At 30.5% G+C, this 18513-nt stretch overlaps 1 protein-coding gene across 8 annotated transcripts in view; it reads left to right on the plus strand.

The window, feature by feature from the left end:
* The window catches only part of LOC106458870 (NEDD4-like E3 ubiquitin-protein ligase WWP1), a 79808-nt gene extending 63930 nt beyond the window's left edge, over nucleotides 1–15878 (plus strand). For all 8 annotated transcript variants that reach the window (XM_022385220.1, XM_022385221.1, XM_022385219.1 and 5 more), the window contains 4 exons: nucleotides 9626–9766; nucleotides 10357–10477; nucleotides 11305–11506; nucleotides 14103–15878. In XM_022385220.1, the coding sequence (XP_022240928.1) occupies nucleotides 9626–9766; nucleotides 10357–10477; nucleotides 11305–11506; nucleotides 14103–14275 (637 nt within the window). In that variant the 3' untranslated portion in view covers nucleotides 14276–15878. The remainder of the gene's footprint in view (nucleotides 1–9625; nucleotides 9767–10356; nucleotides 10478–11304; nucleotides 11507–14102) is intronic.
* Nucleotides 15879–18513: the final 2635 nt, after the last annotated feature.

The raw sequence follows: 18513 nt of genomic DNA on the forward strand, positions 1-18513 counted from the left end.
TGGCTAGCGCAGATAGCCCTCGTGTAGCTTTGCGCGAAATTCAAAAACAAACAAACCTAAATATCTTAAAGCTTTCATTACAGTATACATTTGTTTATACTTAGTTTTATTGCCCTCTGATCTTTGTCCAACTAATACTCCTGCCACACAAGATTGTAAATCACTTAGTGAATGTGTAGCTCATGTCACTGTATTGAATGATGTAACAAATGACCTGCTTGAGAGCATATCTTGTGAATTATTATTATTGTTCATTATCTTACCTAATCTAACCTAATAAGTTTCTAATTTTTACATTTAGTTACTTTTATATTAATAAGTAAAGAATATGCATGAAAAACAAATATTTCACTTGCCTGTGACCTTTTGTTTTTTTGTTCTTGGTTGCTGATAAAATTCAAGCCTACTTTTTTGTACTAATGGTACTAGTACAGTAAATAATTTTTACTTCCTTAAATATTGCACCTAAGAACAGAATGATAATATGCACAGACCAAATGAGGTTATATAACTAACATAATTCATCTGGCTTTCTTACTATGGCATAAGAGCCTTTAAATCATTAAATCACCGGGAGAAAAACTTTCAAACTGAAAATTAAATATACAGTATTCTGTACTGAAAACAACATAATATAATACGTCATTTGATAAATTGAAACTTTGGTTTTCTGTTAGTTATATATAATGTAGTATAAAATGTCAGAGAGAACTATTGACAATCTGTAAAAGAGGAAGTGATAAGTGGGCATGGCAGGTGTCTGATTCTCTAATTTATGACTCCATTAAAAAAAATTATTGAAAGCTGGGAAAATTATGTTTTTCCTTAGTAATATCTTTATTATAATGAGAAACTTACATTGGGTTCCATACTTCTCAGAGTGGTGGTAAGTAAATTAGAGAAGAGAGAAGACCTAGAGAACAAATCTCTAAATTCTCATACTAGGGGAGATTGAGGATTTTCTAAATATTTCCTTGTGAAATTAAGAACTTAAATCTTGTATAATATTAAAATTTGATTTATTAACTGTTTTAAAAGATGCCAATGATGATAATAAAATAATTAAATTTTGAAAGTAACTCTTTAAAAAGTCATGACCTGCACTTTGACCAACCAATAGTAAGAGGGTTAACAAGCATTACTGTCCTGAGTACAAGTAAGACTATGTTAACTAGCACAACATTCTGAAGTAGAAATTAAAAAGGTGATAACAAGTGTTATATTCCAGAATAGGAATTAAAAACATTTCAAAATGTTTTATAGAGTAGGTAATAAACAAGAATATGATAATGGTGTTACATATATTAGAGCAGATAAAACAAATAAAAAGAGATAAAGGCATTAAGTAAGAAATGTTAGACTTTGTTAAACAACTGTTATAAAGAAATTAGAACAAGGTCATGTGTATTACATTATCTAGTTGTAGAAGTATATACAATGTTATTAGTGCCAAAGATAAGTATACAATATAATATATCCAAACTTACTTGGCACAAAATAAACACTGAGTACAAAAGTTGAACCATTTGTTTATCAACAGCAGCTTTGGTTAGTTTAAAAATGCCAGAACAGAAATCATCCAAACAGATCATACTTCATGAACCATATGGTTTATACACCTTAAAACTTGACATCTAATAATTGACAAATTTAAGTAAATTTTAATTGAAGCTTTATATGTTGTAAACTCAGCTCATTTGACAAGCTGTAGTAGTGAACAAATGGCCTTGTTGGTAGTAGTGTGCTGCAAAATGTGCAGTTGAAACACAAAGACATTTTTATTACTGGAAAATCTTGTAGGTCTAGTAAAGCAGAAATGTGTTTTATTACAATTAATCAATCAATCAACAAGATGAGAAAGGTTTGACAAGCTGTAGTAGTGAACAAATGGCCTTGTTGGTAGTAGTGTGCTGCAATATGTGCAGTTGAAACACAAAGACATTTTTATTACTGGAAAATCTTGTAGGTCTAGTAAAGCAGAAATGTGTTTTATTACAATTAATCAATCAATCAACAAGATCAGAAAGGTTTTTGTTTACAGTGTTCAGGTGTGTGCAAGTCATATTGTACAATGTCTGGGACAACAAGTTTTACCTTACCCATTGGATTAGTACTTTTTTGTTTTGTTTTTCACATTGTTTGTTATATTGATAGTAAAACACTAATTTGTAGGGAGTCATGCAAATTCCTGGGAATTTCTGAACCATAAAAGTACAGCGCATACACAAAAACATGCCCACGTCTAATATTCCTTTAATATACAAACCTTCAGTTGCACACACACACGGAGTAACAAACTTATTCAAATTAATGTAACAGTATTATTGTATTGCATTTGCCTTCAAAAGATCCCAGTAAAGTTTGAATGGCAGCTCTTGGAAGAATATATAAATTACTTATAGCTTTAAAGTGTTTTATATATATTAAACACCATTTTGGTTTTTGGGAGAGTTAATATAAACAACGATATCTTTAACAGTTCAAGCATGAGGTATTTTAGATCCTACACAGTAAAATACTAATAGCTCAAAGTTAAAAACCATAAAATAAACATTTACAGAGAGTTTACATTACTAAAAATAAACTGAGCTGCCAATGGTAGTGTATTAATCATGTTCACTGGATAAAAGGAAAGCAAAATTCTATATTCGACTTTTTTCTGTGTTTTGTGGGATAGGATGAGTGGAAATAGATATTTAAGAAAAAATAAGTACACTTTCTAGTATTTTTCCCCTTGGACAACATATTCTTTCAAAAAATCCACACACCTGGTGCTTGGGGAACAATGAGTAGTACATTTAACCAATAGCTGTTTAAAATAATCAAATTTAAAGTTCTTCAATAGAAATATATAGATTTACCCTTACGTGCGTGGGATTAGTTTATTTGAATGACCTTGTGTTGGAGAATTAATGTACTATAATTATGAATGTACTACATATATCTTCATAAAATTTGCAAGCTTTTAGTAAATGTGAAAAGTCTCATGTACACAAAAAGTTTTAACAAAGTATTTTTACTAAAATTTTTTGTGAATTTATGTAGTCAGCATTACTGAGACTCTTACTAGTCTAAGTGCAAGATGATGTTCATGTTAAGAATAAAAATACTTATTTTCATTTCAAAGTTTTCATATTTCATTTACCTAACCTCTAGAACCTGCTAAATGACCATTAAAACTGTTTTTCACTCAAACTATCTCTTATTGTGTTATTTTCTCTACTTTAGCACTAACTGTAGAAAGAGTACATTTTACTTTTCTAGAATGACTGCAGATTGTAACAGACAATTAGAATTATTTATCCTAGTAGCTTTAGGCCTCTAACTTTTTGACAAATGCTTTCATTTAATTTCATTGTTTTATTGCTCTTTGAACTATGTCTAACTGCTAAGCTAGAGTAACAAAGTTATAAATCACCCAGTGAAAGCATAGCTCAAGTAACAGTAAACGAAGTCCCAAATTATATAACACACAAGCTCATGTGCATATCTTGTGGACATTTTATTTTCATTTAACTTAGTCTTCATATCTAACTTGTAAATTTCTAGTTTTTACATTTTAGTCACTTAGTAACAATAAGTAAAAAAAAAATGTTGACACATACACGGTGACTATCAATTATAATTATTGCTAATAGGCAATTTAGATCAGCACTATTAAACAATAAAGAATTTATAATCATTTACTGCATATACTTTTGTTTCTAGTCAGTTATCTATAGTCATAAATGGATAAAGCTTGTGGAAAATCAAAACAAGGGTGCAGAGGTTCTCACCTCCTACTGCCTTTTGCTGTCTGAAACCAGATGTGGGAAGGCAGTTACCCTTGAAACCTAACACAAAATAAAACCACCCAAAATTTCTACAATAAAAAAACTCCTAACCACCACCCTTATAAAGGTCTTAAAAAAACTTACATATAGATAGTCAAAAACTTTTCAAGTAGGACACAGGAAAGCTGAGGCAGGATCCGGCTACGTGAAGTTGGTCTTTCCAGTCCCAACATACTGAATAAGAAACTGGTTTTATAACTAAGTTAGTTTTTAAAGGGTGACTTGGATAACTAATGACCTCTCAGTAAGGAGTTTTCCATATTTGAAAGTTTATTATTTAAAATAATTTATATTTGCTATAAAAAATAGAAAAATATTTTTTTTAGTTGTGTATCTTTATATCCATTAGTTTATTTTTTAGTTTATTTATGAATAAGGAAACATTATCCATAAAAAAAAAGTTATTACTATTGCATACCCTTAAAAATCTTTTCAGTTGTGATATAATAATCCCTTTTAACTAAACATTAGGAACAACATTATGGGGAGTAGGTAAACCAAGGATGGGAAAATTATATTATCTTCTTTTATCAAAAATGGTCAACTGAACTCTGCCTTCTACAAAATAAATGTGTATGTCTCGATAATTAGCATTAGAATTATTACTATTGCTGTGTTTCTATAGTCAATTCCTTAGGGTATATTATATTTGGGGCAAAGTTTAAATTATTTATTAAAATTAAATCATCAGTATATCAGAATGTATAGTTAAATGAATTCAGATCTAAACTGTTTTTCAAAAATGAATATTCTTAGAAGAACAGATTCAAATTGGCCATATTTGAAGAGAAATTAGCACCCATTGGAATACCCATCACTTGTTTATAGATCTGTTGATTAAAAGATATATAACTATTATAAATACAAAAGTACAATATATTTTTACATTGGATCCTAGTGAAATTATATTTTTTAATACCCATCTCTGCATCTATAAAATTATCAAGCAGGTTATTAAATACTCTTAACAAGGTCTATCAAATCTATTGTAGTATATAATGTAGTAAAATTGTAATTTGCGACTGAATTGGCTGTTTTTAAAGAATCTAGCTTATTTAATCATTCTATAATTGGAATAATATTTCTTATAATCCCAAAAAAAGCCCGGCATGGCCAGTGGTTAAGGTGCTCGACTCGCAATCTGAGGGTCGCGGGTTCAAATCCCCGTCCCATCAAACATCCTCACCCTTTCAGCCGTGGGGGCATTATAATGTAATGGTCAATCCCACTATTCATTGGTAAAAGAATAGCCCAAGAGTTGGTGGTGGGTGGTGATGACGAGCTGCCTTCCCTCTAGTCTTACACTGCTAAATTAAGGATGGCTAGCACAGATAGCCCTCGTGTAGCTTTGCACAAAATTCAAAAACAAACAAGCAAACAATCAAAAAAAAAATTTCCTGAAATTTTTGATAACACTGTTTTCATATTTTTAAACAAAATATCTAACATTTTGTTAAGTGCAATGGAAACTGATTTGGTGACAGTATTTAAAGAATTAGTAATAAATCTAAATTTTACAGGATTCTTATGCAGTTTAGGGATAGCATATAAAAATGGTAGATTGTAGCAGTTTATGTATATATTCCATTTTTTAACTGCTTTCTTTATATTAGTAATAATAGTATCTTTCTTTAAAGCAGTTTTTGCAAAAGAACTCGAGGGATTGATTTCATTAATTAAATTTTGGGCATATAATTTTTTACATATAAAGCCAAAGTTACATCGAGCTTTATCAATAAGTGTAATAAAATTACCATGAACTTTTTTATTTCGTTTTTAAAAATATTAAAGGACAAGTCTATTTTATATCTAGATAAATTTAAGGTTCTTAATTGAGTTTAATGAATTTAATGATATACAATTTCCTTTTTTTTAAGACCTTTATAAGGGTGGTGGTTGGGAGTTTTTTATTGTAGATATTTTGGGTGGTTCTATTTCTACTTTTAGTCTTCAAGGGTAACTATCTTCCCACATCTGGCTGCAGACAGGGAAAGGCAGTAGGGGGTGAGATATTGTGGGTATAAGCACTCACCTCTTCACCCTTGTTTTGATTTTCTATGATGGTCAACTTGTTTAACTTCGGCATTTTGGATTTTGCTTGATAGATGGGATATCTCCAATGGTTTTTGGGTGCTATTACTACAAGTTTTATCCATTTATGACTATAGATAACTGATCAAAAATTAATGTATATGCATTAAATGATTATATATATATATATATATATATGTATGTGGAGGCTTTCATTTGATCACTAATGTTTCATCAAAACTTAACCCTATTTTATGGTAGGGTTCTTTATAGCATGTAAAATTACTTTTTTGAACTTCAGATATGCAACTTAGAACACAAAATATTAACATGCAATAAAGAGCAATGTCCTAAAACTATTATCATTTAATTGGTGTCAGAATTTAAAATTTATATTCTTCTTTTTTGCCAATTATCAAAATAAAAGGCTTTAGTTATATTTCTTAATAGTATAAATATATACGATGTTTTTGTTGGGCTTAAGATTCTTCTACAATTGGTTTCTGTGATTTTTTAGCGATAAATTCAACAATAAATAAACAGCAGGCACTTTACTTGTTTTCAGAACAAGTTAAACATATGTACAAAAAATTCTTCACACTACAGAGATTATAAGCATATCATAAACACTATATATGTAGTTCTCTCCTTCTTGTCAAAAGTCCACTTAGGTCTATTCAATTACTTTAGAATTTCAGTTGACAAGTCAAACTATCTTCTCTATTATTATCGCACTAGTATTCTGTGTGTGATTCACTTACAATTTTGGCGCAAGTTACCGTAATTGTTTGGTCTTCTTTCTTCTAAATATCCTCTGTTCCTTTTGTCAAAGTGCACTCAGGCTGATTCATTTACTTTAGAACCATGCTTTGACGAAATAATTCTTCTTCTTATCTTTTGCTAGTCTTACTCAAACATATTAAGCGTCAGTCTTATGTCAATCATTAGGCCTATCACTTTCCCCTTTTGTAAATTTACCTTCTTTTGCTATTGTCTGTCTGCTGCTTCCCACTCATCTCACGCTATTTATATCTTTATCACCTAATCGTCTGTCCGCCTTCTATATTCTCGACGTCAATGTATTGCACATGACGTTCAATAGTCTCAACATCAATGAATTATTAACAAAACCTTGACAATCATCTGCCCTTAACTCTTATTATAACAAAAACTAAACAATAATAAAATATTCACTCACAAAAACAATTCAATCACTAACGTCTAAACTTAACGGTCTTTTATATCATGATAATTGGCTTTCTGACTAAACTATAAATACATTAAAATAATTCCTTTACTTGATTGAGGTGATATGGACAATAGCAAATATGAAACTGTAGACTGAATAATTCAAAAACTGTTGTCATAATGAGCTAGCTTTATACAGAAATTATTAAATTATAAATCTTCTCTTTCTATTGTTTAAATAATCCAACTGCAAATGTCAGAGAGAATTATTGGCATTTTTGAAAGACAGAATGTGATAGGAGGGCATAATATGTGGGTTTCATTTTCTGGTTTATATTGTAGTAAAATAATAGCTATAATTTAAAGGTGTAATTTGTAATAAACTTAGTATACCATATAGTGGTAGAAAGGACCTCTAAAATTGGCAGTTTGGAACAAAAGTGTCATAAAATACAGAGAAGTGAATATTGAAAATTTATTTACATAATTTGCCTTTGAAATTAAGATTTGAAATTAAAATTTGAATTGTAAACTTTTTGTTTTGATGCCAAATTTATTGACAGTCATTGATAATAAACTTGTTTAACTAATTGTTGTGGCATGTGCACTTTGATCCCCACCCGTACTCAGGGTTAATGAAAAATTTTAATTAAAATTTTCTGTTTTAAATTTTGAATATAGTTTGACACATTAAGTTGTATTTTTCCTGAATCTGCAGGACTAGTATATAAGTTAGATTAAACTAATGTGGAATCATTTATTTTGTTGGATGTGTATTTATCATAAGCATGGATCACTGCAATATTAATCTCCTAATCCTATCACTTCTGAATAGAATGGTTCTTCAGTGTGTTTTCAAGTAAAAATCAAGAGAAAGATAATTCCCCAAACTGACAAAAGGCACATTTCTTTGCTGAGTATCCATGCAAACATATAAAAAATGTCAAACTAGCATTCACTTATTACAGAGTCTGTCTCCTTGTTTATAGAAATTATTCATTTGTTAGAAAAAAAATTAATAGTTACTACATTAACTGATATTAAAGTCAGAAATATGTTTCTCAAAAATCTTTATCCATAAATTGATGTAGCTGCCAAGAGACTGATATCTGGAAACAAATAATTGAAAAAAGGTTTACATGAAAGTGAAAAATTACAGAGATGTCATAGAACTTTTACTTGATTTTCATAGATTATATTCTACTGTAAAATCATCATTACAAAAATTAAACCAATTTAACATCTAAGCAAACTTGGATCTGAAGATAATTAATTATATGACTAATGTTCTTACTTTCATCATTTTGACTGTGATGGTTTTAGGCTTGTTTTAAAGATGTTAGACTACCTGACACTACAGGAGATTATAATAGTGACTTACAGTGCCACAACCTTATTTTTGTTGAAGTTTAAGAGGTGCCTAATGTCATGAGTAGCCACTTTGTAATGCTGTTCTCAGTCAGCAGCAATATCCTACTTAAACTTAGCATATTAAAATGTAACAATATTTGTGGCTTTGACAATCAAAGTACAATAAAAAATTAATACAAGTTTTGTTTTTTTAATTTTTGCATCATGTTCTAATGGCTAAAATTAACAGCACTAGAATTATTTGGATCTGAGGGCTGTGTTTAGAGTCTTAGATTTGTTGGTCTAGTAAATTGTTTTTACAATGTAAAAGTATTCTTAATGTAGTAATTTTATAAAATTTTGTTGATGAATCAAGAATGTAATAACATGTACTGTAATATGTCTAACATTACCTAGTAAGGCAAGTGAAAATGAGTTCTTCTATATTTGCATCTTGCAACCATATTTGGGATTTCTTACTAGACAAATATGACAAAGTTGATAGCTAGAAGTGTTACAAGACAAACGAAATGCTACAAAACGTAGAATGTACAGAGAGTTGAGTATGTTATACTAAAATAATTTTGAATATGAAAATCATGTGATAACCACAGCTGATATAAAGTTTTGGTGGAATGACATGTGATGTTTGGTAGTGGTTGAGAATCCACAAACACAAAGGTCAGTGTCAAAAGCCATCCATGTGTTCCTGGCACACTACAAAATTTAGATGGAATTCCACCTGAAGAAGCAACATAAGTTACTACTGTGACATATCTGTTCAACTGATGGATAACCTCAAGCAGCTGGAAAATGAAGTGGGCCTTCCTGATACTTCATATAAAGACATGCCAGTCCAATCATCAGATGCAACATCTATGGATTTCTGCACGAGCAGACTGTTGAAATGGATGTTGGAAAATTGTGGTCCTCCTAAACTAGATGGAGTATTGAAAGCAGCAGTTAGGAATTGTGTGCTTTGGACCTGACAGCCTTATGACAGATACTCTTGCAGTTACAACTATGCTGCAGGGGTATCGTAAAGACACATGGTCATCAGATAGAGCATGACTAGATGTGTCAACATGGACTGTAACAACACGGTGAGCCTCCAAAATCATTTTAATGTAACTTATCAACCTCTGTATTATTTCTGTATATTAACATTATCTACTAAAGAAAAGAAAAAACATGCAGTAATTTTTTTATTATTAACATTACAGAGAAAATAACATTGATGAACTTGAAATGGAAATGTACTTCTCCGTAAATTTTGAGGTGCTTGGGGAAGTGATTTCCCATGACCTAAAACCTGGTGGTGGAGAAATTAAAGTTACAGAAGACAACAAAGATGAGTACTTGAGGTATGCTTTTATCAAACAAGAAATGTATAAACATTATATGAATGTTAAAATATGTATATTTTTGTAAAACATTAATATCGCATAAGAAAATAGCACAGATTCATAATAGGATGTGCTTTTTTTTATTTTTAGTTGGATTTGGAACCAACTTGTATATAACCAGTTTAGGTGATTTTTTTTTTTTTTCATTTTACACTTTATGAAAATACAATAAAAATTTCTTAGTTTCTTGAAAGCATGTGATCTGTTGTAAGATTCAGAAACAACCAGTTTTGGAGCATAAATATTTTTTTTAAAAACCCTGACTGTTGCGTAAAATAAATCCAGTATTCTAAAGAGTACTGTGTTCAGCACTCCTCCTATTTTAATGTGCTACAGAAGTTGAAAAAGTTTTATTTCTGTTAATGAATTTAGTCATATTGTAGGAAGTGTTTTAATTATGCACTTGTTAAATTTATATTTGAAGATACTTTTAAGGTTTGTGTATATGTTTTACTCCATTTTAAACCAGACTTCAGTGAGAAATATACTATGATTATTTCCAACAATTATGTATAGTTTCTTTCATATAATTCTATTATATTATACAGGCTTGTCACACAATGGAGATTTTCACGAGGACAGGAAGACCAGACCAAAGCATTTCTTGATGGCTTTAATGAGGTTTTACCATTAGAGTGGTTACATTACTTTGATGAGAGAGAACTTGAGGTATACGTTTGTATAGCTTGAAATCAAAATTATCAGAAAGATTAACTATATTGTGATGGCTAGTCTAAAACATGTTTAGATATTTAATTAGAGAACTTTTATAGATGTGAGGATAAACATCATGAAATCATGAACAGTAATAACAACTTAAGTAAATGAAAAGCATTTATATACCTGATCTTATCTCCATGTATGATGATTACATTTCACTTTTCATACAGTATTGTTTTTTTCTGTATTTACTTGCTAAAACACAAGTCTTATTTCTTGTAGGCTTACCTTTGTATTTGTTATACTACATACCAGGTGTGATCACGTGTAACTTCATAATCTCAAGTTCATTCTTGTGTGGGCTTGTGAAAACTTCATCTACTAATTGTACAGTATCTTAGGTCAACTCTGCTGACTGCACAGTATCTTAGGTCAAGGAGGGTTACCTCTGTATTTGTTATTATACCGAATGTAGTCGCATGTAACCTCTTAAGCTCAAGGTCATTCTTGTTAAAGCTTTATCCATAAACTACACAGTGTGTATGTGTTTGTTTTATAGAAATTATATAGTGAGATTACTTTTTGAACTCCGGTTCAGAGTTTTGGATTATAACTGTACAGGTGGTTAAATGGACATAGATTCATATGTTTTTACTTATAGTAAGAGGGCTTTATCTTAATGAAATAAGATTATCAACATTAATGTACCTAGGATTGAAAAATTAAATTTAATTGAAATCTTTTGAGCAAAACAATTATTTGAAAAACAAAGTACATTTTTGACATTCTGTTTACATGACTGTTAATTAAACACTTTGTACTTGGCTTTTTATCAGTTAATGCTGTGTGGAATGCAAGAAATCAATGTAGACGACTGGCAACAAAATACTATTTATCGACACTACACCAAAAACAGTAAACAGATTGTATGGTTTTGGCAGTTTGTTAAGAAAATGGACAATGAAAAGCGTTCTCGTCTGCTTCAATTTGTAACAGGCACATGCAGAGTGCCAGTAAATGGTTTTGCTGAACTCATTGGTAAGTTGTTTTAATATTAATTATGTTTATTTGGTCTGGCATTAGTGATAAAAACCAGTTGTAGTTCTAGTTTATTTCTTTAGAGAAACTGTGAAAACAACACATTACTTTTTAAAATTTCAGTAAATTTTCTTGTTTTTCATTTTTATAAGATTTTCAAACTAATTACTAGTTTTATTATTATTCAAAGAAGAAACACATCATGGAACAAATTTTAGTCCTAATTTGACAACTAAGATGCCAAGTCATCAAACTGTGGAATAATAATCATATTTTGAGAACAAGCACTTAAAAAATGTCTTCTGTACAGTGCAGACCTTGCAGTTTGGAAGCTGAGGCAAAAAAAAACTTTTAACAATTTAAAGTTTTCTTTTTTTTCCTTAATTAAAATGTTTGCAAAATAAAATCTAAAATTAACACATGGGTTTTTTTTCATAAATATTGCCAGACATAAAACTGAATTGTGATTATTATTATTATTAGTGAAGGAAATACAAAGATTAGGTTCACATGTAAAATCTGTCAGGTTCATAGTGAAGTAAAAGTAAAGTATGATGACAAACAAATACTGTTTAACCAGGCTCAGCGGTATATTGATCTTTTTTTTCTGATAGAATATTTCATGATCATGATATGGAGAAGGTGATATGCAAAAATTCATACTTAAATAAACTCATGTAGATATTCATTATATTAACTTTTTTGAGTGAATTTTACACAAACAACTTACCTTTCAAGCTGTGTTAGAGGTTGTGAGCATAGTCGTCACTTTCAGGCTGCATGATTTGAAAGATATAATGTTAATATAGATATCTGTTTTGTTTTTGAAAAACTATTTTCTAATTTACCATTTCCTGTGCGATATTAGATTTCATTGTGTGATTTTACAATCATTTTTTAACATTATTGATCCTTCTGTACATCTAACTAGGGTATTACTATTAGTTGATAACCTTTTTCTATCAAAGGGTATTTTTGCTTGTATCTTACTTTGTTCTTGTGATCTACCATTTGAATAGGCTTGTTCTTCATTTCATTCTATATAGAATATTTCTTTTATGTTGTCAATTGCTGTTAGCAAAACTAGAACAAGTATGAATTGAAGTTTAACTTCAACTTCTAAAATTGGATTTTGTTTCAGTTTTTAAGCCAATTGGCTAAGCAGGAAACTATATTTGACCAATGAAAAACACTGATAATAAAAGTAAAACTCAATTTTACTAAACAAATCTTTATGCTCTTTCTCTAATTTGAAAGTTTATTATGTTATAACAATGTACAGCTGCCATGTGTAGGGAAAAATATGAAAGTTAAATTAATCCTCATTCTTAAAGAATTAAATTCAGTATCATGTTGTTTTATGTTGTATGTTAACCATCTCTCTTAGGTCAAACAAATGATTAATAAAAGATATACCTTTAACATTTATTTTCCTAGAAGGAAAAAAATATTCATCTATTATAAATATATTTTTCTTGTAAGCTCATCAAACCATACAGTACAATAAATAATTATGGAAATAAGGATATAATAGGCAAATATAGAGGAATGCCACTTCTTTATCATGTGAAATTTAACTGCTTCAAAGTACTGTCACATGTTGATATTGTAAACTGATTGGTAAAAGTACAGGTTGCCATAGTAATGTATGGATAGTAGTACAAGTGTGATCCATTAAATGGCTCCAAGGACTGAAATACAGCATGACAAGAAAATGTAGAATTAAACGTTTTGGCTAGTCAAGGACATTCCATTCAAAGCGTTCTCTTTGGATTTAGCTATTTGAAAACTGCTGCTGAGCAGAGGTAATCATGCTACAAATTTTAAATGTGCATTATTACTATGAACACTGGAATAAGGCAAAGTTGAAGTTGTGTGTTCTGTTTACATTTGAGTCCAAATTCGAATTATTCAGCAACAGTCAAAGACAACTTGTTTGACAGCAGGGAAGAGAATTGTATCGTAGCCAGTACAACATCTGCAGGGTGATAATTACAAGTTTTGGACTGTGTCTTGGCCAACAGTGTTTGTGATCTAAAACAGAATTGAGGGCACACTGGCTGCTGACAAGTATATCATACCATTCCCTCAAGAACATGACTCATTGGGCATGGATTCATCTTTCACAAAGACAATGCTCTGAAGAATGCAAATGAAATAATATCTGGATGGTAAAGAAGGTAATGGAATACTTGCATTCATGACATGGTTTGCACAAAGAATTAATATATGAATGTACTTGAAGATATATGGGCTTATATAGAAACTGAGAGAGTGAAAAAATGACTAAAGAACTTGACTGAACTGTGAGGAGTAACACATATTCACACATTTTCACTGATAGACTGCAGTATGAAAACAGTGTGTAATGCTCTGTATTAAGGAAAGGGTTCACATACTACAAAATGCTAATACATTGTACAGTTGCCTTTATTCAATGTGTGTGTGACTTATATATGTATTGCTTATGTTTCTATAATAAATTTTATTAATGTCTATATGTAGATGTATACACACAAATGTCTTTAATTCATGGCTACACAACTGTGTAGCTAATCCCATCAAATTAATGTACAGAGATACTATTTCTTTACAGGAAGCAATGGGCCACAGCGTTTCTGTATTGAGAAAGTTGGGAAGGACACTTGGCTTCCACGAAGCCACACCTGTTTCAACAGACTGGACTTGCCACCATACAAGAACTATGACCAGTTAGTTGAGAAGTTGACCTATGCTGTTGAAGAAACTGAAGGCTTTGCTCAGGAGTAGAAGATGTTCAAATCTGCATATTGTCAGTAAAGTTGAACCCCTGAATGTCAGTTGTGATATCAACAAGCTTTGTCTTACATCATCAGTTGTGATCAAACTGCCTTGAAACTTGAATGTTATGCTGGTATAAGAAAAACCAGGCAGGCCCTGGCAATAATGAAAACTTATATACATTAGCATTCCCTCAGATCTAACTTGTTAAGAAGACAAGTGAAATACCACACACTTGTATTTTTAGAGTTCTTAATTAGAGTATTTTAAAATTGTTCATTATTATACCTAGTAAATTCACTATTTTGATTTTATGTATTTATAAACAATTTAAATTTCAAGCATTAAACTTTGGTGGCACAGTTTTTATTATATTGTATATATCAAGAAGTTTAGGATTGAACTTTATAAGAATTTGAACGTTTATTTTATTTTATTTTCAAGACTTACCCCAGATTGATATTACTTAAACCATAAGTACTTAAAAATTGTTACTGTGACTAGATATAACTATTTCAACAGAACTTATTGTTCCAATAACATTAAATTCAGGCTCAGCATGTGGCCCTAAAAATGCTAATAGATCTTATGTTAATGCACGTATTTGAATTACCCCTGTGAGAATGTAACATTGTTGTCCATTCCTGTGTAAGATTCTAGCAAGGGCTAGTGATGAACAGAGCCGCAGAATACAAGAGAGCTTGCTCATTCACAATCTGAGGCCTGAGATCAATGTTATTGTAACATTAAGTAACTACTTTTATTGTTATAGAAATATAGTCATTTGTTGAGGACACTTTTCTAGAATGTTCAGGACTTCTAGTTGTGCTGGAGATATAGGGGATGTATTTTTTGTATGATTGTATTACTTTTAACCTGGCTCTAAGTTATTGTATGTATAATGTGAATAATTGAAGTATGTTACTTGAGGATATATAGGATCCAAAATTAAATCAACAGGAACTGAAGAATAATTTACACAATGGCTTTAGGAAGATAAACTCCACCTTCTGAAGCTGCTTTAGTGATACTTGTTTTTAATATTAACATTTTAATATTAAAGAAAAAAAAGAAGAAAATCAACTCTGTTGCATGGGTTTCTTCAAAGAGAGATGTTTTGAAGATTGAAGAAACATCTAGGGAGTAAGAAACACATTTTCAAAATGGCTAACTTTTTAAGATTTATTTTAATCTCTCAAATGGTGATTCACAGCATTAGCCTATTTCAGAATGACATAGATATTTTTAAATATTGATTTGATAAATTTTGAACCATTTTTCTTTAAAGTGACACATACCTAGCTTTCAGTTTAATTTTGCTTAGAGTATTGAAATGTTGAATTTACCATTGCTTTTGCTAAAGAAAGATTTGATACATTTAGGGCTTTTTAGGCAAAGAGTTAGGGAAATACCACAAATCAATAGAACAAAATAAAAAATTAAGTAAAGCTATGCAAAAGTCGAATTACCATGTAGGTACACGAGTCATCAATAAAACAACAGTTACCTGAGAATAAATATTAAGATAATATTTGTTGCATTCATAGTTTGCTCATGTTAAAGAACCGAATGATGTTTACACAACAGTGTTGGCATTATTACTCGCAAGTAATTGTTTATAAAAATCATGAGGGTGATATTAAGGGAAATGTTGTTAGCTTTTCAAACAAGCTATAGGTGAGTCTTATAACTTTTAGAAATAGTCTTTTAATTGCAGTTGTGTATCTTTCAGTTGTTTCTCAGTTTATTCAATGTGATTTCAGTTACAATAAACCATTCCTTATTATGTTCAAGAAATTGTCAATTGGTTGATAAGTTTTATTTGTTTCAATTAAAAAGGACAAAGTTAAAACTCCACAAGTGTTACTGATGAAAAAATACTGACCACAAACTATGTTTAGATTATTTAAAATTGACTTCAAACATTGTGTAAACTTGCTAGAAACCATATATAAATATTTTATTTGGTTAGTCAAGAGAGGGCAAATATGGTTTACGGTAGTTATGTTTTTATATAAATCTAGTAATTTCAGTACATTACTCAGTTTTTACTTTTCACAGTTTATTGTAACCTGTGATTATTATCTTCATTTGTCACCAGAAGGTTCTGAAGTTCAGAGCTGATACTGTGGACCATTATTGATGCAACTGTTTAAAGGTTCTGAAGTTCAGAGCTGATACTGTGGACCATTATTGATGTTTTAAAGGTTTAAGAGAAGATAATATATTTTGAGCTTACAGCAGATTTTTTTACAGTGACTGAAGATAAGTGGATTGGTCAATAAAAGCTCATGTCAACAAAATTTCATAGCAGTGTTCAAGTATTTACATTTATAGCGTTTATACATTTTGCTGCTGTAAGATTCCAAACTTAAGATTTACAGTTCTTGTAATCAACAAGATTAAGGTAAGAAATGACAACAGTGTTAAAATAGCCAGTTCCAAATACTTTCTAATCAAAAAGTTGAACTAGTCTTGCCGATCCAGATAAAAAAAAATATGCTTAAGAGTCTTTTTTTTTGCTAGTGATTTAAAGTGTGTTATTATTTTTAGTGTATTAGGTAAAATAGGACTTACCATAGCTACTGTAAAACAGTACAGTTTTGTTACCATGGGCACTTGGATGGTCAAGCAACCACCAAACAGTATTGAAACTCTGCACAAGTTTTGAAAATGAGATATAATAAGCGGTTGATTATTTAGTGTTAAAGACGCCACAGTATTTACACAAATTATGGTATTTATTAATGTAGATATGTGTTGTAAATAACAGCAGAAAGTTAGTGCCGCTTACATCCATCGGATGAATAGGTTTCTTAATAAACTTTAAAACAGTATTTGTTGCTGTTATAAAATTAATATGATAGCTTATACCGAGTGTTCAGAACTTGTACAAGACTTCTTTTTTCGTGGTTAGCACAACTATGTGGTTAAAGATTTTTCTTCAGTATGATAACATAAGATGTAAATATGTGATTTTTTTACTTAAAAATAAACTAGTATTTTGTGTAGTTGGTATGAAACATTTGTTACTGGGAAGGACGAAATGTGATCTTAAGTTGATTGCATAATTAAAGTTTAATCCATTCGTTAAGAATGGGTGGTTAAATATGATGTACAATGTTTGATGTACAATTGATTGCTGTGGAAAAACTTTATCACCAAGATAATTTTCTTTTTCTAAATAGAGTTAATTTGAACAAATAATTTTGGGTTTGTGCAGTTAACTTTGTAAGATATTAGTTGTATTTTTTACTGAATGATTGTTAAAGGCTGTAAATCAATGTTCTTTGTTTGTAGGTAGTGTAAAATGAATCGCTGAAAATTACAGCAGTGCAAAGAGGAATCTTATAAAAGTAAAAGGTTAATATTTTTTTACAAAATTTTCCCCCGATGTTTTGTTTCTGTGTTTCTTGGATATGCCATGTTTAATTCATTCTTTCCATTTTTGGCCCGGCATGGACAGGTAGTTAAGGCGCTCGACTCGCAATCTGCGGGTCGCTGGTTCGAATCCCCGTCACACCAAACATATTTGCCCTTTCAGCCGTGGGGGTGTTATAATGCGATGGTCAATCCCACTATTCGTTGGTAAAAGAGTAGCCCAAGAGTTGGTGGTGGGTGGTGATGACTGGCTGCCTTCCCTCTAGTCTTACACTTGTAAATTAGGGACGGCTAGCACAGATACCCCTTGTGTAGCTTTGCGTGAAATTCATAACAAACAAACAAACTTTCCATTTTCTTCATTGATGAAATTCTTCTTACAGAAGCGAATATTTTTTAAAATGATAATCATATATGCCAGTTAAACTACATGTGTAATACGAACAACAATTAAATTAGAACAGAGGAAAATGCCGTATTTTAATAATTAACAATAAAAAAAAATAGTTTCATACATTTAGTAAATATAAATCTGGGCGTAATTTTCGAGTTTGCATCTTGCTCTGACACAGACACTTGACAACTAACATTAAACATGAACACAGACACTTGACAACTAACATTAAACATGAACACAGACACTTGACAACTAACATTAAACAATGAACACAGACACTTCACAACTAACATTAAACAAGAACACAGACACTTGACAACTAACATTAAACAAGAACACAGACACTTCACAACTAACATTAAACGAACACAGACACTTGACAACTAACATTAAACATGAACACAGACACTTCACAACTAACATTAAACAAGAACACAGACACTTCACAACTAACATTAAACAAGAACAG

Source organism: Limulus polyphemus, unplaced genomic scaffold (genome assembly GCF_000517525.1).
Source record: "Limulus polyphemus unplaced genomic scaffold, Limulus_polyphemus-2.1.2 Scaffold525, whole genome shotgun sequence".
NCBI classification, from domain to species: Eukaryota; Metazoa; Arthropoda; class Merostomata; order Xiphosura; family Limulidae; genus Limulus; species Limulus polyphemus.